Raw genomic sequence first — 24,451 nt, forward strand, 5'->3', positions numbered from 1 at the left:
GTTAAGATGTGTTAAAAGCCTTAAAATACAACCCCGATTCCAAAAAAGTTGGGACAAATTGTAAATAAAAACGGAATGCAATAATTTACAAATCTCAAAAACTGATATTGTATTCACAATAGAACATAGACAACATATCAAATGTCGAAAGTGAGACATTTTGAAATTTCATGCCAAATATTGGCTCATTTGAAATTTCATGACAGCAACACATCTCAAAAAAGTTGTGACAGGGGCAATAAGAGTCTGGAAAAGTTAAAGGTTCAAAAAAGGAACAGCTGGAGGACCAAATTGCAACTCATTAGGTCAATTGGCAATAGGTCATTAACATGACTGGGTATAAAAAGAGCATCTTGGAGTGGCAGCGGCTCTCAGAAGTAAAGATGGGAAGAGGATCACCAATCCCCCTAATTCTGCGCCGACAAATAGTGGAGCAATATCAGAAAGGAGTTCGACAGTGTAAAATTGCAAAGAGTTTGAACATATCATCATCTACAGTGCATAATATCATCAAAAGATTCAGAGAATCTGGAAGAATCTTTGTGCGTAAGGGTCAAGGCTGGAAAACCATACTGGGTGCCCGTGATCTTCGGGCCCTTAGACGGCACTGCATCACATACAGGCCTGTATTGGAAATCACAAAATGGGCTCAGGAATATTTCCAGAGGACATTATCTGTGAACACAATTCACCGTGCCATCCGCCGTTGCCAGCTAAAACTCTATAGACCCTTCCCACTGACGTCACCGGAAACCGGAAGTAAACAAACCCTGCGCCATATTGGAAGACCAACAAACTCGTGATTAGGGGGAAATAACGGCAGCGCGCGGAATTTAAACCCACGAGGCACTTGATTCATCATAAACCTACAATGGTAAACTTTTGTGCTGTGTTAGGGTGTTCCAACAAAGCTGATGGGAAAGGTGAAAAGAAGTCTTTCTACAGAATACCAGCTGTGATTGAGACACAAGCAAACCAAGGAGCTTTCTGCCAGGAGACAGAGAATAAGTGCATTACTGAGTGTCTGTGAGCAAAGGAGAGCCTGAACGTTGCAACCTCCCTATTGGCTGTTTATTGGCTGTTTGTAAAAATGTATCAATTGTTGCCCTTCCCACGGGAATCATTGCGGACTCGAGAGACGAGACCTGACGAGTTAGTTCGTTGGTAGCAGAACAAAATGTCTGGACACAAATCGGGTTTTCAGAAAAGGAAAGAAAATAAACGCAGGGTCGAAAATACAAAAAAGGAGGCAGAAAAAGCAAAACGAGTTAAGGTAGGACAAATGGTTACTTTTCTGAGGCAGCCTGCCGTGGCTGCCTGCAGGCTTATTTATTATAGCCCATTTAGTTAAAATAGTTGATATAAAATGTTTATAGTTATGTGATGGTTGTCCTCAGTGTTCGAACTATGCCGATATTTTCGGGGGGGGTCCCTTTTTTTCCCTGGGGGGGTGCTTGCGCTTGTCTCGGAGCGCGGATCTCCAAACACGAGAAGCCTATCTTACGCACATATCACACGGACTCCACACCTCCACACACGCATCGCGTCTGAAGTCATAACTCATCAGGGGAAATCGTGTCCGCATTGGCATGTTCAAAAAACAACCTCGCGTCAACAATGATACCACACGCAAGAACAAAAAAACAGTCAGGCTACTCAACAACCAACCTGGCAGCAGCAGTCGTTGTCATATCGGTTTATTTTATCTTTGATGTAAACACAACACTTCAGATATGCAAATGCTTCCCATTACACACGATTGCTATGTCAATAAACATCATTTTGCCAATATTTTAGAGACCCCCCAACATTTCCCAAATCATGTTTTCAAGGGATCTCATGTCTGTTTCAGGGGATCTCGGATCCCCCGAGTACCCCCGTAGTTCGAACACTGGTTGTCCTGATTTAGACTGGTGTTTTTTTTTTTTTTTTGGGGGGGGGGGGGGGGTTGCGCGATGTTGCACCCGGGTCCAGATTAGGGCAGAACCGGCCCTGGCTACATTTCAGGTGTAGTTTGTTTTATGTATGTATGTACTTGCATAGATGTGTACTTGGTCTTCCAATATGGCGACTACTGAAATCTCACGGCGCGGTGACGTCATGCGGGAACCCTCTATAGTTCAAAGAAGAAGCCGTATCTAAACATGATCCAGAAGCGCAGACGTCTTCTCTGGGCCAAGGCTCATTTAAAATGGACTGTGGCAAAGTGGAAAACTGTTCTGTGGTCAGACGAATCAAAATTTGAAGTTCTTTATGGAAATCAGGGACGCCGTGCCATTCGGACTAAAGAGGAGAAGGACGACCCAAGTTGTTATCAGCGCTCAGTTCAGAAGCCTGCATCTCTGATGGTATGGGGTTGCATTAGTGTGTGTGGCATGGGCAGCTTACACATCTGGAAAGACACCATCGGTGCTGAAAGGTATATCCAGGTTCTAGAGCAACATATGCTCCCATCCAGACGACGTCTCTTTCAGGGAAGACCTTGCATTTTCCAACATGACAATGCCAAACCACATACTGCATCAATTACAGCATCATGGCTGCGTAGAAGAAGGGTCCGGGTACTGAACTGGCCAGCCTGCAGTCCAGATCTTTCACCCATAGAAAACATTTGGCGCATCATAAAACGGAAGATACGACAAAAAAGACCTAAGACAGTTGAGCAACTAGAATCCTACATTAGACAAGAATGGGTTAACATTCCTATCCCTAAACTTGAGCAACTTGTCTCCTCAGTCCCCAGACGTTTACAGACTGTTGTAAAGAGAAAAGGGGATGTCTCACAGTGGTAAACATGGCCTTGTCCCAACTTTTTTGAGATGTGTTGTTGTCATGAAATTTAAAATCACCTAATTTTTCTCTTTAAATGATACATTTTCTCAGTTTAAACATTTGATATGTCATCTATGTTCTATTCTGAATAAAATATGAAATTTTGAAACTTCCACATCATTGCATTCTGTTTTTATTTACAATTTGTACTTTGTCCCAACTTTTTTGGAATCGGGGTTGTAAATTCAATTTTTATTGCAGAAGCATAATATCACACTGAAAATTGTAGAAAAATGTAACCCTTAACTCAAGTGAATTTAAAAAAAAATCCCTGACTAAGAAATAATTACTTTTCATAAAATCACCTGTTCCACAATTATTGGCACCCATAACAATTCCTAGAAAATAAATGTAATTGAAGCATTTCTGTCATTTCTACTGTAGTTTATAAAGTTGATCAGAGTATCTAGGAACCTTTAATTAGTAATTCATCACATCCTGTTTCCCTGGGGTATAAATATGATGTGACACAGAGGCCTATTTCTCTTATCCACTCTTCAACATGGGAAAGACAAGAGAACAAGCCATTCAAGTAAGGCAGATGTGTGTCGACCTTCATAAGTCAGGCAATGGCTACAAGAAAATAGCCGCTCGCCTACACCTGCCCATATCTACAGTCAGAGGAATCAAGAAGTTTAAAACAACTGGAACAGTGGCAAACAAGCCTGGACGAGGATGCAAGTTTATCTTGCCACCACGCACAGTGAGGAGGATGGTAAGAGAAATAAAGTTCTCCAAAGCTCACTGTTAGAGAATTGCATCAAAGAGTAGCATCTTGGGGTCACAAAGTCTCGATGACAACCATCAGGCGCTATCTACATGCCAACAAGCTGTTTGGGAGGCCTGCACGGAAAAAGCCTTTTCTCACTTATAAGCATAAACGTGAACGTCTGGAGTTCGCTAAGCGGTGCTGGGACTTCAACTGGGACCGCGTGCTTTGGTCAGATGAGATCAAGATAGAGCTTTTTGGCAACAAACACTCTAATACATCACAAAAGATGAGTGCGGAAAAGCACCACATGCCCACTGTGAAGTATGGGGGAGGATCGGTGATGCCATGGGCCTGTTTCTCCTCCAAAGGCTCTGGGAACCTTGTTAGGGTGCATGGCATCATGAACTCTTTGAAATACCAGGACATTTTAAATCAAACTCTGGTGGCCTCTGCCCGAAAGCTGAAGATGGGTCGTCACTGGGTCTTTCAGCAAGATAATGACCCTAAACATGTGGCCAAATCTACACAAAAATGGTTCACCAGACACAAAATCAAGCTCCTCCCATGGCCATCTCAGTCCCCAGACCTCAACCCAATTGAAAACCTGTGGGGTGAGCTGAAGAAGAGAATGCATAGGAGAGGACCCAGGACTCTGGACGATTTAGAGAGATTGTGCAAAGAGGAATGGTCGAATATCCCTCTCTCTGTATTCTCCCATCTTGTGAAATGTTATAGGAGAATATTAAGTGCTGTCTTGTTGGCAAAAGGGAGTTGTACGAAGTATTAACATCAGGGGTGCCAATAATTGTGGCACACATGATTTCATGTAAAAGAATTATTTCTTAATATGGGATTTTTCCCCACTGAATAAATGCACTTGAATTAAAGGTTGGATTTTTCTCTTTTTTTGCATTGTTGTCCTATATTATTTAAAAAAAAAATTCATTAATTTATTAGAAGCCTAAGAACATATCTTAACGAGAGGTGCCAATAATTGTGGAGGGCGATATAAAACCAAGGACTACCATTTATTATATCTTGTCATGTGCATTCAATAAATCAATGTAGAGACAGAGAGAGAGAGAGAGAGAAAGAGGATGAGGAGGACCAGGACCTCCGAAAGTCATGAGGACATCACAGTTCTCTGTGGGCACTGTCTTCATCCAGGATTTATGGGACATGATGTGTCTCCCAGCCTGCAGCAGCTTCTTTCCAAACAGTTTCTCTATGAGAGAGAGAGAGAGAGAATGTCACTGACCTTGCCATGTTGCCATGAACACACACACACACACACACACACACACTGTGAGGCACACGCCCTCTCTCCCATTTCTCTTTGTCAAGTTCAAATGTCGCCCATGTTTCCCCTGCAACATGAGAAGACTATACATGGCTTGACTTTTCTGTTTACAGAGCCATGACTTCACTTTATTCTGCATGTGTAGAAGACCTGCCGTGTGAGAGACAAAACATCTACGGTACTTGCCCATGGTATTTGGGACATTATCACTGTATCATACAGAGGACATTTTATCACTCATGTCTCAGTGTTAACACCGAAATGTGGTAGGTGGATGAGTAAACTGTTACAGATTAGCACGTAGCGGAGAAGCGTGAAAAGCACCTTTTGCATTGAGCGACTCCAGGCTGAAAAAAACAAAACAAAAAAAAAACAGTTGAGCAGCGTGGGAAATATCTGAATTGGAATAATTTTATCTCAGAAATACCATCACTGGCCACTTTGTTAGGAATAACTATTGTACACACCTGCTCATTCATGCAAATATCCAATCACGGTTAAGAGCTTCTTTCAGTGGTGCATCCAGAAAAGTATCTGCCCTATTGTTGGAAGAATGCGAGTTCAAGTCCTAATGATGCCACAGCCATCTGTGGTTGGGGGTTAAGAGAGCAAAACTGGCCATGGGAGCGATGGCACACACACTGTCTTTTTTAATCAGAGCAACTCTTGTAAATCGTGGACGAAGTTTGTGAGCTCTTGTATGCAGAACAGGGCAGATACACCATCCTGTGACGTTGCATTAGAGCAAAGGTGTCTTGGAGGAGCCACATGCTTGCCCCACCCTCGCCAGATGGTAGTTGTCATGTGACAGGAGAGCGTTAGCTCGTGGCTGACAGAACCGTGAGCTTCTGTTAGTGTTCGGAGTAAACATCAGAATGAGGCGCTTTAAAACAATGAACTAATAATGATGTCAAAAGCATGGCTACTTAGGCAAACTAGCGGTATTTTTCTAAATTACTGGACAGACCAGGTATTTTAGGCACATCAGGAGGAACCTGAGAAAGTTTCGCTTGATCATGACAAAACACAGCTCGCATACACAATGCAGCTGGCAGACACAGGTAAACATGCGAATCGTTACAGAAAAGGGTGGCTTGAGTATTGCATTCCTAACACTTCTGGCCAGACGGTTGATTTTGATGAAATGGAAAGACTGCAAACCCCCAACAGTAACACATTGGGTCAAGGATGTTCTGTATTTCCTCAAGCTGGAAAAAATGAGATATTCTCTGAAGGCTTCAGCAAAGGGGTCAGCAAAAAACACTTACAAGAAAATATGGGGACCTTTTCTGGACTATATCAAGACACACACCACACTCACTATAGAATAGGCTAGAGCATAAGTATACTCTATAGCAGGGGTCACCAAACTTTTTTCTCTGGGGGCCACATTGTCGTTCCTGACTGTGATGGGGGGCCGGGGTCGGGTCAGCTATATCACATAGAATTGTATGACCCAGACAAATATGACCACCAGCAGGCCTCATTGTGTAGTAGAGATTACTAGCCTGGCACAGCCATCCCCACTACAATATCCCCACTACTATATCCCCACTACTATATCCCCACTACTATATCCACACTACTGTATCCCCACTACTATATCAACACTACTATATCCACACTACTATATCCCCACTACTATATCCCCACTACTGTATCCACACTACTGTATCCCCACTACTATATCAACACTACTATATCCCCACTACTATATCCCCACTACTATATCCCCACTACTATATCCACACTACTGTATCCCCACTACTATATCCACACTACTATATCCCCACTACTATATCCCCACTACTATATCCCCACTACTATATCCACACTACTATATCCCCACTACTATATCCACACTACTATATCCACACTACTGTATCCACACTACTGTATCCCCACTACTATATCCACACTACTATATCCCCACTACTATATCCACACTACTGTATCCCCACTACTATATCCCCACTACTATATCCCCACTACTATATCCCCACTACTATATCCCCACTACTGTATCCACACTACTGTATCCCCACTACTATATCAACACTACTATATCCACACTACTATATCCACACTACTGTATCCCCACTACTATATCAACACTACTATATCCCCACTACTATATCCACACTACTATATCCCCACTACTATATCCATACTACTGTATCCACACTACTGTATCCACACTACTGTATCCCCACTACTATATCCCCACTACTATATCCCCACTACTATATCCCCCACTACTATATCCCCACTACTATATCCCCACTACCATATCCACACTACTATATCCACACTACTATATCCACACTACTGTATCCCCACTACTATATCCCCACTACTATATCCACACTACTATATCCACACTACTATATCCCCACTACTATATCCCCACTACTATATCCACACTACTATATCCCCACTACTATATCCCCACTACTATATCCCCACTACTATATCCACACTACTATATCCCCACTACTATATCCCCACTACTATATCCACACTACTATATCCCCACTACTATATCAACACTTGATTCCTGGCACATATTTGTTTATCTTTACTAGTGGTTTGCAAAAGTAGTAATTGAGTCTTCACACTTTGTTTTAATTTGAAATACCACAGATATTCCATTTATTTATTTTCTAATAAAAATAACATCAAAGCTGTCAAGGTAAGAAACATCTGCCTAGTTGAGGTGATTGACACTGGCAAAGGTGAGTGGAAAATTATAAATTGTAGGTAGGCCTGTTGATATTATTAATAATATAAATAATAATTGTATGCAGCACTTAATACAGGTCAAATAAATAGGCCTATAAAATAAATACATTTTAAAAAACAGTGAAATTATAATGTGAGCAATAGATCAATAGATCACAGCAGTTGTGCTGTGTCCTGCACGTCATTGCTCTCATCCATGGCCAAAGCAAAAAACTCGAATTCTGACGCTCTCATATTCAGCTGGTCATACACGTTGTCCCCCAAATCTTCAGTTCGCCTGGTCATAGTAGGTGCGGAGAGACTCACCGCGTTGAGTGCATCCTTCTTGTCGGGACACGCCTCCTCGGCCACAGCAAGCATGCATACTTTAACAAAGTCCCCATCAGTAAACGGCTTTCCATGGGTAGCTAGTAGGTGAGCTGCCTTATAGCTCGCTCGGACAGCAGCCTGGTTGATCTGGGTTTGGCGAAGGAATACATTCTGTTGTGCAGCCAGTCCGCATTTCATCCTCCGAATCCTGTCTTCTCTTGTTTGCCCTCGCAAACTAGCATACTCTTTGTGGTGGGTTTCGTAGTGACGACACAGATTATATTCTCTGAAAACCGGCACACTTTCTTTACATACAAGACAAACTGCACGGTCCTTACACTGAACGAAAAAATAATCGGTGGTCCACTGTTCTTTAAAAACTCTGCACTCTGTCAGCTTTTCGCTTACCGCTAGCCATTTTGCTGTCCTGAACACTGACAGTTCTCTGCGCGTGTGCTGCCTGTCACTGCTTGATCGTGAGCATATGACGAAAATTCGGAAAATATGAATAGTTCATTTTATAACTAAATATCAATTTTAATTGATAAAATCAACAAAATACAAGATGCAGACATGTTATTATTTGCCAAAAAGCAATTTAAAAAAATAGGCCATGACCACTTTTGGGGATTGCCTCATAGGGCCGGTTCAAGTGGTGGGGGGCAGAGGGGCTGGGGGGCCGGTCAAAGGGGGGTGGCGGGCCGGATCTGGCCCGCGGGCCGTAGTTTGGTGACCCCTGCTCTATAGCAAAGATTGTGATTAGTCATAACATATTTTGATGTGGCCTCTCTGTAATGTGTTTTCCTTTTTTTTTGTATTGTCTTTGTTGTAATTGTTTTTGCCTTGTATCTGATCTTTAAATTGTCCTTGGTCTTTTTTTTTTTGTATTATTATTATTATTATTATTATTGTTGTTGTTATTATTTTAAATTTTGTTGTTGTCATTATTATCTTGTTGGGGTTTTTGTAATTGTCAGTTACTACATTTAATGTTAAAACTCATTCAGATATGTTCATGATGTAATGTCCAAACTGAATTGAAATAAAAAGAATGTCAAAAAAAAAAAAGAAAAGGGTGGCTTGGACCCCCGTAATTGCTGCACATAGCTTTATCTCAGTATCGCACAGGAAAAAAGGGTTTTGTTAAAGCTTAGTGCACTGTGACTCTAATCTAGCTACCTGCAGGACTGCAGTGGCTTTATGCTCACTTGCTCAGGCTCCTACAGATGCTCATGTTCACGCTACACAGACCTCCACATTTCATAAACAGCCATCTGTTGTAAAATTATCTGTTATTATTTAATCCCCAAAAGAAGTCAGCACTCATGATCTTCAACGGTTTCATGACCAGAGCTAAATATTATCTTGTACCTATTATGCACTGCAAAAGATATTGACATTTGGGACTAACTCATAAAAAGACTGACTACTTTGCTGGGCAAGAACTTGACATTTTCTTCTTGAGGCTCTTCCTCTTGAGCTTATAAACGAATTAGGTCTAGAGAGTTCCGTGGATGTTAATGTTTCTAATATTGAACCTTTTCGTGAAGGGGAATCCCTCTGTCGTAGGGTTCTTGATAGAAACAGCAAGGGTTTCACCAGAGGGACAAATCAAAGGATAATTTAGGATGCTCAATGTATCGTTTTTTCCCCCTAAGTGACGATTTCTGAATCTTTGGCGTGACACAGACTGCATCTGCCCATCTGTCTTACGTAAGGACAAAATAATTGCTGCTGCAGACAGGCCGTATAATATAATCTCCTCCATAACTCACTGTTTTAGGTATCATCTGTCAAATTAAACTGTCATCACTTAGTTCAGTCTTGGTTTGTTTCCTAGGAGGTACTAGTATTAGATGTACATTGCATTCTATTTATAAATCGAGGGTAACATTTGGTGCTGCAGGGGTGATATATTATTATGCCACTGACTATCTAATACAACTTACAGCCTTCGGTAATGTTTGTCCACCATATGTTTTCTCCAGAAAAAGAATTAATTGTACGTTGCTTTTGTTTCTTCCTTAGAGCTGTAACTCTGCTTTCACAGCTAGATATGTCTGCCATTTCTGCCAGTGGATGCTGACTCAACAACACATCGGTTCATCGGTTCCCTCAGCAAATTTTACTATTTTGTACTTCCCTATCTTGTTCACTTGCCTGGGTAAACCATGACAGGAGGGATGCAAAATAATGTAGACCATTTTTACTGGATTTTTTTTTCTTTTTCACTGTCAATCGTTCTTATTATTTCTTTCAATTTAATCACTAAATGCTACACTAGGGCGGCACGGTGGTGTAGTGGTTAGCGCTGTCGCCTCACAGCAAGAAGGTCCTGGGTTCGAGCCCCGTGGCCGGCGAGGGCCTTTCTGTGCGGAGTTTGCATGTTCTCCCCGTGTCCGCGTGGGTTTCCTCCGGGTGCTCCGGTTTCCCCCACAGTCCAAAGACATGCAGGTTAGGTTAACTGGTGACTCTAAATTGACCGTAGGTGTGAATGTGAGTGTGAATGGTTGTCTGTGTCTATGTGTCAGCCCTGTGATGACCTGGCGACTTGTCCAGGGTGTACCCCGCCTTTCGCCCGTAGTCAGCTGGGATAGGCTCCAGCTTGCCTGCGACCCTGTAGAAGGATAAAGCGGCTAGAGATAATGAGATGAGATGAGATGCTACACTAATGCTACAAACAAAAAGATACAGGCTGACATATAAATCAAGAAATTTTTTTTGTATAAAAGGGCCTGTTACTGGGAAAGCTCCCGAGATCCTATGGGGACTCTAAATGAATGCTTTATTAAAGGCAGGGACAATTGAAGGCTAAACCAGTTAGAACTTTAGCTAAAAGACTCAGGCTGTGCTAATAGCAAGTGTAAGGTAAATAAATATTTCCAATTAGATGCAGACTATTCCAAGTCCTAAAAACTTCTCCATTCACTTACATAGATATTACGTTTTTGTTAGCATGTTTAAAATGAGCAAACTAATATTTTGGTGCTAAATTATCCATCCATCCATTATCCATAACCATTTATCCTGTGCACGGTCGCGGGCAAGCTGGAGCCTATCCCAGCTGACTATGGGCGAGAGGCGGGGTACACCCTGGATAACTCACCAGATAATCGCAGGGCTGACACACATAGACACAGACAGCCATTCACACTCACATTCACACCTACGGTCAATTTAGAGTCACCAGTTAACCTAACCTGCATGTCTTTGGACTGTGGGGGAAACCGGAGCACTCGGAGGAAACCCATGCGGACACGGGGAGAACATGCAAACTCCGCACAGAAAGGCCCCTGTTGACCACTGGGGTCGAACCCGGACCTTCTTGCTGTGAGACGACAGTGCTAACTGCTACACCACCGTGCCGCCCTGTGCTAAATTATGCAATCTGTAAATGATTGCATAATTGAGCACAGGGCGGGTGAGAACACAGCATGGGTGAAGTGTCAAAATAAAAAAAATAAAAAAAAAACTACAGAAATGAGAAATAATACAGTAACATCTGTTCCAGAGTGTGTTGCACTTGTTCTACATAGTTACAGTATGTCTAATGTTTGGCCAACAAATCAGCTACATAATTATTATTTTCTGATTATATAAATGCTGTTCTGCGGTATATAAAAACTCAGCTGAATAACTGGTTAAGTGTGACATGTATGGTGTAGCACACATTGGCTTGTTTTTAGACCTCCGATATGACCACAGGCTTGCGTGCTACATAGAAGGCTGGTTCATATATACGGTTATATAGAAAGGGGGTTTATGGGTCAGTGGTGTACACTAGCGTACTGCCGTTCTAATGTGCGCTCTTCAGAAAAGCTAAAATTGTGTCATGTACCGTAGTTGAGGTTTGGACATATATTCAGTTGTGTACTTGGAAATATTGTGACCATTCTTCTGCAGATTTTATCAAGGGTTGCAGAGTAATAACTGCCCCAAATATGTAAATAAAATTTTAAACAAGAAAGTGTAAACGATAAAATTTTCCCTTAAAGAATCCAGTCAGGGATGTGATTTGGGGCTGGTGAAATTATCTGAAAATTTTAGCCGGGGGTCTGGGGGCTACAGGCCCCCAGCTGGTCCAGGGCAGCGCCCTGGTGGGGGGACAAGGGGGGCAAAGCCCCCCGAAGCTCCTGGGTTCTGGGGTTTTCTGACTTAAAAATTGTACTAAAATGGCAAGCAAACTTGTCATGATTAACAAATTCAAGCCAATTTAATGGTCAACATGCAACTCTGAACCCCTATAGTAAATTCAATGATTCTTAACTGACAAAAAGCCAAAACATGAAACCTAAAAATCTCATCTCATCTCATTATCTCTAGCCGCTTTATCCTTCTACAGGGTCGCAGGCAAGCTGGAGCCTATCCCAGCTGACTACGGGCGAAAGGCGGGGTACACCCTGGACAAGTCGCCAGGTCATCACAGGGCTGACACATAGACACAGACAACCATTCACACTCACATTCACACCTACGGTCAATTTAGAGTCACCAGTTAACCTAACCTGCATGTCTTTGGACTGTGGGGGAAACCGGAGCACCCGGAGGAAACCCACGCGGACACGGGGAGAACATGCAAACTCCACACAGAAAGGCCCTCGCCGGCCCCGGGGCTCGAACCCAGGACCTTCTTGCTGTGAGGCGACAGCGCTAAAACCTAAAAATGTCATTCTAAATTAAATAATCTGCATTAGAATAAATAGAAAATTGTATAAGGAAAAACAAAATTTATACTTTCAATTACAGTAGAAGTTGAACATACCTAAATGTGCCTTTTCAAACAAACATGATGCAACATAAGAATTCATCCACAAGTCTTCAGGATCAAATCAAATCAAATCAAGTTTATTTGTATAGCGCTTTTAACAATAAACATTGTCGCAAAGCAGCTTTACAGAATTTGAGCGACTTAAAACATGAGCTAATTTTATCCCTAATCTATCCCCAATGAGCAAGCCTGTGGCGACGGTGGCAAGGAAAAACTCCCTCAGACGACATGAGGAAGAAACCTCGAGAGGAACCAGACTCAAAAGGGAACCCAGCCTCATTTGGGCAACAACAGACAGCCTGACTATAATATTAACAGTTTTAACAGGTATAACCCTCAACTGTCCTAAATAAATATTTGAGAGTTCAGGAACTCTCAAAGAAAAAAGATGCTAGCATCCATGTCCAGTTCCAGCATATCAGTCACTTTTTTTCTGCAGTTTCTACTCTAGCAATGCCAACTTCATATACATAACTCTATAGTGTTCACTCACCAAAGGATAATCATAACTCCACAGTGTTCATTCACTTAAGGATATTCAGAACCCCAGTGTTCACTCACTTAAGGATATTCACAACTTATTGCAGTGTTCACTCACTTAAGGATAATCATAACTCCAGTGTTCAGAACGAAATCGCTGAACAAATGTCTCACAGTCTTATGTCCAACGTCTGTAGCAACCTCTTTCTCCAACCATTCCCAGCGGAACTTGTTTTTCACTATTCTGTCGATTTCTTTAACTCAATTTGCATCTTTACGCTCGATCACGGAGACTGCCATCTTTCAACTCTGTTTGAAGCGAGCTTGCGTACAGCTATCTAACAAGCGCGTTCATTGGTTGTTACAGAGCGATGGGCCAATCACGTACCTCGTTTGAAACGAGGTACGTGATTGGCCCATCGCTCTGTAACAGATTGGGCGGTTGCCAGATTGGGCGATTTCCCGCCTAATTGGGCGGTTTTAAGTGCATTTCGGCGAGTTTTGAACATATTTTGGGCTGGAAAACGTCAGCAGTATCTGGCAACACTGCTCGTTTCATCTCAATGACGGAAAACATTTTTTTTCAAGTTTTGAGATGAAAAAAGCGGAATTCCGCGAATTCGCGGAAAAATCACATCCCTGTCCAGTACATTCCATCTTAGCCTGGGGACAATAGGGACATACCCACCCTTTTTTGAAAGTATAGTATGTTTAAAAACCAAAAACTGATTTCGCTTTAACTCTGTTCATGCTGTTAGACCGTTATGCCGCTTTTCCACTACCAACGCGGCTGAGCCGTGCCGTGCTGAGTTGGGCTGAGTCGAGCTGAGCGGGGCTGTTGGAGTTGCATTTCGACTACAACCGCGCTGAACCGTGCTGGCTGGAAGTGGGTGGACACATTGGGTGGAGTTAGCGAAAGTGGGTGGACGTCAGGTGATGTCGTTAGGCGGCGCAAACAGTGACATCAGTGAGCTTTTAAGCAGTAGTCTCACGACCCGGAGAGTAAACAATAAACATGGAGTCGTTAGTGTTGCTGGTCTTGGTGCTGTGGCTTGTTGTCACCGACAACGGCAACAGATACTGGCAAGAGCGTATAGATGAGGCGAGGCGCATAAGGCTTCATAATTCGTAATTCTCCTTCTTCCGGGTTTACGGTGTTTACAGATCCCAGCGCGCTCGCGGGGCGTGTGAGGACACTCCTCCTCACCAATCAGTGCACAGGGGAGTGTCTCCTCACGCCCCTAGCCTCACTCAGCTCGGTTTGGCTCGCTTCAGCCCCACTCCAAAACGGCGCGAGTTTTGGGGGCTAAGCAGGGCTGAAGCGAGCTGAGTCGTGCTGTTTTTAGATAGTCGAAACGCGAGCCGTGTCGGGCTGAAGCGAGCTGAAAAAGGGTAGTGGAAAAGGGCCATTAGGGTGGTTCCTGTTACCAAATATCTCATCTATGATAAATAAACCTTTTCCACAGGACAGCTATAAATCAACAGCATCCATTAGATTTTTCCCTTCTGTATTTCATGTTTGGGTCACAAGGCAATATTATCACATCACTGGATGGTGGAAGTGTTTACAGGAAACTACAATCATGATATTGTGGCATAAACCGAGAGGCTTTATACCAAGCGTAGCTGTCATTATAATGGGCAATTAAATCCTGCAAAATCGCACACTTTACTTTCTTTCTTTTTTTTTTCATCTAATGGAGTCCCAGTAAAGACACAGTGTAGGTGATGTAAACCACAGCAACTCAACCGAAAAAAAAAACTTCTAAAGCATCCATCACTCTGGGACTGCTAGAATTTAGATTTAAACACAAGCTGAAGTGAAGTCCTTCAGTACGTCACATCGTACTGCTTAATGCAGATGAGTTTAAAAAAAATAATAAATGAAATAAAAAATAAAAGCTTCAGAAACGTTTTCGCTGCAAACTGACTCGGTTTATAAATGATCATGTGAGATTTCTATTTTCCCCACAGCACTTTTTGAAAAAAATAAAAAATAAAAAAAGACTTCAAAGTTTTCAGGACAGAGCACTTTGTGCTTTGCAGTTTCTTGGTAACAATTCCTAGCTACATATTTGTCTTACTGCTTTCAAGATACGCCAAAACACAAGAGGCAGGTGCTATTATAACATAACTGATGATAAGAACTAACTCACAGAGGTTCCACAGCATGTCTATAATGTAACTTAAAGGCGTCACGCAGTGGCGATAAAAGTCGCATTATTCTGCACTAGAATGCTTTCGAGATTCGAAATAAATTGACCGTCGATTTTTCAAAAGCTTCCCGCGGTTGTAATCGGTCCTTATTTGGTCATGCCCATCACTTGAAATTTCCCGCGTTCGCAGCGCCCCCCTCTCGGTCAATGGAACAGCTGCGTGACGTCATACCAGTAACCACTCGGTGCAGTTGCAATGGCGGACACACCAGAAAATAGGAGCGATGCTGAGGAAATTAGCTTTGATTTTACCGATACAGAAGAAGAAAATGGCCCACAAGTAGAGATTTTGACAGCTGAATGTCCTGGTGGTATCCAGCCTTACAGATTTGAACCTGAGCGCTCATCTTCAGAAGAAAATGAGGACAGTTCTGACGACGACAGAAACGAAGACGAGAATGAAGAAGACCGGCGACTTGAAGACTTGTTTTGGTTGGTTTCTCTGACTAAATCACTACTTGTGTGTATTTTTAAAGACCATTTTCACTTGAATTAGAATGCTGTGTGATTAATCTATGATTGTGTGTAATACTGATAGCTGTAGGGGGTGAAAGTATAGCTAGAAAGATTGAATTCTAGCAACTTGACAGCTTGCGATCTCGCGAAATGCAGTGGGCCTTCTGATACAGTAGACCCCTTGATATTCCAGTTTTCATCATTTTCCTTTTATTGCGGTTGATTTTAACTTGATATTCAGTATGTTATAGGCTGGGAGTATTGAGCTTTGTATTGTATTGTTTAGTAAACGTACAATCGTCAGTAATAAGTGATAATTATTAGTTAAAGGCAGCTCTGTGGCATAAATCACTGTAAAATTTGGACACAAGTCCAAATTTGGCCTTTTGGTTTCTATCCTATAGATCTATTTTGCTCTCCCATGATGATCTTAGACCTATTAAAAGCGACATGGGGTGTTGTACATAATATTGCAAGATCAGGGAGGTTTAATTGGAGTTTTGTGAAAATGTTTTTAAAAAGCTTCTTGAACTGTCTTGTCAGTGGGAAATTCGTGTAAGGCAATTCCTGGCTGGGGCTCGTTGTTACAGCCAAACACAATACACCGATTAGGCATTTTGTATCACAGAATATTAATACATCATTTCATAGTGTTTTGAGTGTTCAAAACTATCCACAAACTGAATAAATCCACAAAATCCGCAATGTAAACAACTCTGGTAAACGCACGCTATAGAGAAAACATGGCGACAGGCCAGCATCACCCAAGGGAGGTTACTGGTATGACGTCACACATAAGTTGACCTAGTTAACGGCTGGCTGCCTAAATTTGGCTGTGCGCGTCAACTTTAAATGCTTGTAGCGGGCGCATCGTGACACTGAGATCGCGGGAAACCGAGGGGCTTGAATAACCCACCAAACTCGACATTTTGACACATGATATAGCCTGATTGCTGAAATTACCGCACGACGCCTTTAAATGGAGAAAAACATGATGTGCGGTTCTTTAATAAATAAAAATAGGCACTGACGAATTGCTGTGATATAAGAGACATAAGACCCTTTGGGACTGTTCTAGGAAAATACCCAATCACATAACCCGATGTTGATTTTTCTATAAACCCATAAACAATAAAACCTGTAGCGTATTATTGTTTACTTAGTGAGATATTACTGATTTAGAACCTGGTAGTAAGTAGTATTCATTGTGAAGTAAAGCATGACACTTTTATTTATAGATTTCATTTTCTGCCCTGTCGTAGACGTTCACTTTACATGAAAATAGACACATGTGCGAGCATCCACAAACTGCGCCTTCACAATTTTTACAGAAACATAGACACACAAGTGTAAAGCTCAACGGTTACGGACTGAGTGAATTTACAACTCATGAGACATTATTTGCAGCATGAAAATGCAGTATGCCAAAACATTCTGGGTGGCTTCAGTGTCACGAGTGGGTGGAAGCTAATGTGCCTAGCATACCATAGTGTTGGAAAAATCTCATCTCATCTCATTATCTCTAGCCGCTTTATCCTGTTCTACAGGGTCGCAGGCAAGCTGGAGCCTATCCCAGCTGACTACAGGCGAAAGGCGGGGTACACCCTGGACAAGTCGCCAGGTCATCACAGGGCTGACACATAGACACAGACAACCATTCACACTCACATTCACACCTATGGTCAATTTAGAGTCACCAGTTAACCTAACCTGCATGTCTTTGGACTGTGGGGGAAACCGGAGCACCCGGAGGAAACCCACGCGGACACGGGGAGAACATGCAAACTCCACACAGAAAGGCCCTTGCCGGCCCCGGGGCTTGAACCCGGACCTTCTTGCTGCGAGGCGACAGCGCTAACCACTACACCACCGTGCCACCCCTGTTGGAAAAATATGAAGGGGAAAAAAAAGGCAGCTGAGCAACTATTAAAAATATTCTTTGAGATCGAACCTCGTCAACAGGCATCCTAGAGACACACCAGATCAAAACAGTGGCATCAGATACCCAAACACCAGAACTCTCTCACCAAAACATACCACCCCTCACAACTAATCAGTCAGTTACACTGTATTTTCCATGGGGGATTCATTCATCTTTGGAAGGGATTTAAAGTGTAAATTGATGCAGTCATGCCAGAACAGGCATTTCCTTTTCCACCACCAGAGACTAGCAGGAAGAGATTCTCATTCAAACCAGCTCGTTTTCAAGTCAAGGTAAGGACTGCCAGGATCTCCACAGAGAACACTTTGCAAAAACAGTTCTTCACTAGTTTTCATTCTAAAGATCAGTAACTGATTATCATTTTTTAATTAGGAACAAACTGAAATTCTCCATATGTGCTACAAAACAAAACGAAAATGTTATGGGAGCCTTCCTCACCGCCAAAAAATTGAATTATTTGCCTACCAGTACTATCCTTGGGTTGTGCTCCACACCTTTCACAAGTTACTAGTAAACACAGTCAATTAATGCTGTGTCCATCACAAATAAAATGCTGACATATCAATACAGCCCAGGGCTTTTCAAAGTGTCGGGCGCGCCCCCCCCGGGGGGCGCCAGAGTTCTTAAGGGGGGGGGCGCAACGTGAGGAAAAATGAACCAGGATAAGTTACTATTGCGGACATTTAGCGAACTTCAGCTAGCCTTTGCCAGAGACAAAATGGATCAATTTTTAGTACCTAAAGCTACAGTGAGTGAGGAGACAGAGTCTGGGCCAAGCAAAGAAACAGAGCCTCCAGGATGTTGTGATTTGTAACTTCAACGCAAATTCAACCAATCCCCGTGAATTCAGGGTGGTGTTGCAATTATATCCAATCACCGCAACTTTCCCGCAAATTTGACCAATCGTTGGCATCGTCGAGGTGACGTCGACAAACTACCTTCCGCCTTACTTCCGTGTATACGTTCAAGAGAAGCAGCAAGCGCGCAGTGTTGCCAGATTGGGCGGTTTCAAGTGCATTTTCGCGGGTTTTGAACATATTTTGGACTGGAAAACGTCAGCAGTATCTGGCAACACTGCATGTGCGAGTCAGTGTTTATATAGGCTTAAATTCTGTTACTGAAAGTGTGTTATGTTTACAGTGAAGGACTGTGTGCACTTTACATTATTTTTTTTACTTAATACAAGAAATTAATGGATGCCAACATTTTTGCCAAAATGGTATTTTATTTTCCATTGTTTAGGCAGCTTCAGCATCATACTGTGAGATTCTGTTCAAATTGTTTTTTTTTCTTCTATGAAGCCTGAGCCATTTATTTTATTAGTTTATAATTATTGTTTAATTTAGTCTTCAGGAGAGACTGCCTGCACACAGTACTAGTATTAATAGTTTTGTTTTCTTGCATGAAAGCTGAGGCATTTATATTATATTTTAAGGTAACTTCATGTTGTGCTGTGAGGTTCTCTGCACTTTAACTTTTGAACCAACAGGAGCATTTGGATAAGTAAAGCCTATTTTTCTGCATTTTTGTAGTCCTGGTAATCTTTTATATTGGTAAAGTTGTTTATAGGACCATTTCTCAGTGTCTTTGTTTTTTTAATCAATAGTTTTTCAGTAATAACTTAATATTTAACATATCACTCAATTTTAATCACAAAAAGAGAAAATTGCAACAATTTCTCGCAACTTTCACTTCCTCCCGCAATGTAATCGCAACAAAAACCTAAAATACACCGCAACTTTCATCGCAATTTTTTGGAAACCCCCCCGTAACATCAGACATTTTAGCCTGCAACAATCACAAAAAAGGCCCGCGGAATCCTGGGGGGACTGAAAAAAGAAGGAAGTATGACCACGATTATTTAAAGTTTGGATTTTCATGGACTGGATCTGAAGATGCTCCACTGCCACAGTCACTACGTTTACATGCACATAGAGAGAATCGAATTTCTGCCGTTGCTCGACTGAAATCGAAGTTCAAAATGCCATGTATACACCTTAATTCGGCTGAAATTGAACCGAACTTGATTTCTCGGAATCGAGCTACACGACCTAGTTTATGCGATTTCTGCCGAGCTACTTTGTGCATGTATACCCTATCGAGCTAGTTGTCGAGCTACTTCCGGAAGTGATGAGTGACAAGACCAGAAGCGGGAAACACAACAGCCTCGGTTGGCATGACAACAGTAGTAGCGAGCAGCAGAAGAGGTCAGGAGGAACAAACGAAGAAGAGAAAATGGCGATGTAGAGCTCTCTGAAGTGTGGGTGGAGCACAGAGGACGGCAGGACAAAGCTTCTGGTACTAATAGGCTTTTTATTGTCAGACTTTTCAGTTTAACAGCCTACTTTTATTCTTGAGAGAAACACACACGCGCGCGCGCTGTGTTCTAGTCCCGGGATGAGCTGTCCCCTCTGCGCTCCCTCTGCCTCCTTAAATAGGGCGCGGTTACTGGGAAGACACACAAACACAGGTTAATTACCGTCAGGTGTAGTGATTCTGCCACTCACCTTCCCTGGCTCCGCCCTCCTGTCACAGACCGGCGCTTGACCACGCCCCCACTGCCACAGGCAAGCAGAAACGTGCACTTCTGGAGCAATGAGGAGACAGAGTTCATGCTTGTTCAGCTTAAGGAGTTGAATATATTAAAATTCATGGACGGGAGAAAAACGCGCAATGGAGAACACGGAACTGATAACTTTGTTTACACTCTTGAATAGCTCTTCTTCATGACGACAACTGGAAGTGTACCAACACGATGGGGCGTGTTGCGCCACCTGTGGCTCGGGTGCACAATGCACCTCACACAATAGCCCGATTTCATTGTGTGCATGTAGGATTGGATTTCTCTGGCACCCTGCTGGGACCTTCAGCTCGATTACCGACAGCAGCTCGATTTGGATATGCATGTAAACGTAGTCAGTGTGTTGTCTGCCAAGAGGTGCTAGCTAACGATGCTATGAGATGTTTAAAATGTGTAAAACAAGATGTTTTAAAAAGCACATATGTTTAAAATGTGAAAAAGAAAAAAATAAAAATGTGTACAACAACCATTTTTTAAAAATACGAATGGAACATTAAGTATAGCAACAACAAAAATTGTAAGGGGGGGGGGGGGGGGGGCGCTGTTGTTTATTTGCTCTCCGAGGGGGGGCTGACTCTCCAACATTTTGAAAACCCCTGATACAGCCTTTTTACTATCCAGCATATTTGTCCACTCATATACCACTTTGGTTTCAACCTACATGCTATAATTGGCTGAGTAAAACCACAGCAGAAGTTAGGCCAGTTTTCTCACATTTGCACTCAGAAACTGTTCTAAACATTATGGATTCTTACTGGGCACTTTATTACACACAACAATCTTGCTGGTCCATGTTTTACATATATAGTTAGAAACTATGCCGTTTGCAGTATCTTTATGAGACCTTTGTGAGTGCCAGGTTTTGTTTTGTTTTTTTTAATTTGAAGAATACTCTCACACTATATATGTAAGACTGAGGTGTTTTAAAATGCACTGGTACCAACATGACACCCATGCCATTGCTGAGAAACCAATGAAACCAATGCCATTGCTGAGAATTTTATACCACTTAATTGATTTTTGGCCAGCGGTGACTCTATTGTGGTCCTGTCTCCATGAAACAAGTTGCACATAGCAACAGATGGCCTACATTCAGTAATTGTATACCTACAAAATCACCAGTACAGTGGGAGTTCTTGCTAAAATGGCCAATGAGTGTTTTAAACTCAATGTGCAGAAATACAGAATAAAACTAGAACGGCACTCGGTAGAGTTCATACCTCCGCCAAGCCACATATTATCAACGTCAAAATCAAATCATGGAGGCACGGTGGTGTAGTGGTTAGAATTGTTGCCTCACAGCAAGAAGGTTCTGGATTTGAGCCCAGCGGCTGACGGGGGCCTTTCTGTGTGGAGTTTGCGTGTTCTCCCCATGTCTGCGTGGGTTTCCTCCGGGTGCTCCGTTTTCCCTCACAGTCCAAAGACATGCAGGTTAGGATAATTGGTGGCTCTAAATTGACCGTAGGTGTGAATGGTTGTTTGTCTCTGTGTGTCAGCCCTGCGATGATCTGGCAACTTGTCCAGCGTGTACCCCCCCTCTCGCCCATAGTCAGCTGGGATAGGCTCCAGCTTGCCCACAACCCTGCACAGGATAAGCGGTTACAGAAAATGGTTGGATGGAAATCAAATCACCTGAACCTAAGATAATGCTAAAGCTGTACACCAAATTTAATCAAAATCTGTTCACTACTTTTTGAGTTATGTTGGGAAAAGTAAATAAAAAAAAAATCCTGGATCCACATACATATCCGGATTTGCATCAAAATCTAATCGATTGTTCCTTGGCCCATGGCCCACCTTTCCTCAAAATTTCATCAAAATCCATTCACTATTTTTTTGAGTTATGCAGGGAACAGGCAAATAAACAGAAGTGAAAACATAACCTCTTCCAACAAAGACAGCAGAGGTAAAAATAAAAACCTTTTCATTTGTCACTCTAGTGGCTCTGTTCTTTTTAACATCTATGCAACGAAGTTTTTTATTCACTATTATTAGTAAGTTGCTACCAATTGTGGACAATTGTTAGTGCTACTATACTGAACTGAATGCATCTATTTATGACAATGTACGAGTCATAGCTTGAAGAGATATGGTGCTTTGCCATGGAAGCTTTCAAAGTAAAACTTAGGGCAGTATTTATACTAATAATATATAAAAACTTTATAAAACGGGCGGCACGGTGGTGTAGTGGTTAGCGCTGTCGCCTCACAGCAAGAAGGTCCGGGTTCGAGCCCCGTGGCCGGCGAGGGCCTTTCTGTGTGGAGTTTGCATGTTCTCCCCGTGTCCGCGTGGGTTTCCTCCGGGTGCTCCGGTTTCCCCCACAGTCCAAAGACATGCAGGTTAGGTTAACTGGTGACTCTAAATTGACCGTAGGTGTGAATGTGAATGGTTGTCTGTGTCTATGTGTCAGCCCTGTGATGACCTGGTGACTTGTCCAGGGTGTACCCCGCCTTTCGCCCGTAGTCAGCTGGGATAGGCTCCAGCTTGCCTGCGACCCTGTAGAACAGGATAAAGCGGCTACAGATAATGAGATGAGAACTTTATAAAACCTGATGGCTACTGCATCAACAAGACACAATATAATAAAATAAATAACAGATGGCACATAGGAAATTGCAAGCTACAGCAGCTGCTGTGAGATAGACGGATGAAATTATTTCGAAATGATAAAGTTGTTTTTTTTTAGCTTTGTCTGAAGAACGTTGGACATACAGGGATCGGTGAAAAGGGGCATACCATCGTTTAGCTTCTGCACTGTTTGCATTTGAGTATCTGTTGCCTCCCTTCAATTTGAAAAGAAACAAACAAAAAAAAAACCCCACCTAAATATAAAATCTAGAGCAGTCATGGCTTCAGGCACTACATGGTCAACTCATTTAAACCCATGTACCACTTATGGAGGGCCTTCTGCCACTGTATTTGTATTCAACACGCATTTGCTCATTTCAGCCACACATTCAACGAAAGCTGCCTTATAGGTGTGTTTTGGAACACAGCCAAGTGTTAAAATCCAGTTAAAATCATAAAACAAATGCACTTGACATCTATTACACTGTAGAGAGGAAGTCTTTTGTGTTATGTAGAAAAAGAACTGAAATGACAGGTGAGCGTGAAGAGCTAATTCTCCAAGAACAGGCTTGCGGGCAGCCAGAGTGGCTCAGTGGTTTGGCCAGCTGGAGCTGGAAATTTTGTTCAAAAAGCAGAAAGGTGAGGGCTTATTCAATATTCACCAAATGACCTTCTCAGAAAGACTTTATCCTTCAAAGAAAAGGGTAAAAACTTGCTGACCCACTATGAGTTCCTCTGGTTTGTGTACACCAATTTTACACACATTACGCTCTTAAGACCAAAACATACGGATACGCAGCAGGAATAAATTGTAACATTGCTCATACACGGTACTATATAATACACAACCACAAGTTAAGCATGTGAGCCTCATTAAAATTCAATATGACGTTCTCTGAATTGCAGTTCCTCGGTTTCCAAGAGGCTGAATACAGCTTTGTGAGTGTGTGCTTAAATTATAAATGAGAAAGTGAGCCTGACTCTATGAACACAGGTTTTAATATATGAATGGCAGGAAACTATGAAAAATACACTGCATGGAGGACGATCAGGAACAGTACTCAGGAAGTGACAGTGGCTTTCTTTTGAAACTTTTATGCCAATAACATTTGTAATATTGTTTTTTTTTCGGTTCCTTGCTTTTCATTGATAAGAACCAACAACAAATGTTTTACCATACACTGTCAGAAACAGGGGTACAGTAGGAGTCCATTTCTGTCCCATAAGGTACAATCTACACTAATGTACCCCCTACGGCTAATTATTGGTCTTTGAGGTAACTGCGTGTACCTTTTTAGGGTCAAAAAGGTACATATATGTGGTACAAATAAGTACCTAGAGGGCACTGCCCCAGTGACAAACCATTGTACCCCTAAAGGTATAATGATGTACTTTGTTTTCTGATGCCCCTTTTCCACCAAAGCAGTTCCAGGGCTGGTTCGGGGCCAGTGCTTAGTTTGGAACCAGGTTTTCTGTTTCCACTGACAAAGAACTGGCTCTGGGGCCAGAAAAAAACGGTTCCAGGCTAGCACCAACTCTCTGCTG

At 42.3% G+C, this 24,451-nt stretch overlaps 1 protein-coding gene across 2 annotated transcripts in view; it reads right to left on the reverse strand.

The window, feature by feature from the left end:
• ano8b (anoctamin 8b) overlaps positions 1-24,451 on the reverse strand; it is a 77,027-nt gene that overhangs the window by 43,423 nt on the left and 9,153 nt on the right. For both annotated transcript variants that reach the window (XM_060941621.1, XM_060941620.1), the window contains exon 2: positions 4,659-4,769. In XM_060941621.1, coding sequence (XP_060797604.1) covers positions 4,659-4,769 — 111 coding nt within the window. The remainder of the gene's footprint in view (positions 1-4,658; positions 4,770-24,451) is intronic.

Source organism: Neoarius graeffei, chromosome 15, assembly GCF_027579695.1.
Source record: "Neoarius graeffei isolate fNeoGra1 chromosome 15, fNeoGra1.pri, whole genome shotgun sequence".
Lineage (NCBI taxonomy): Eukaryota > Metazoa > Chordata > Actinopteri > Siluriformes > Ariidae > Neoarius > Neoarius graeffei.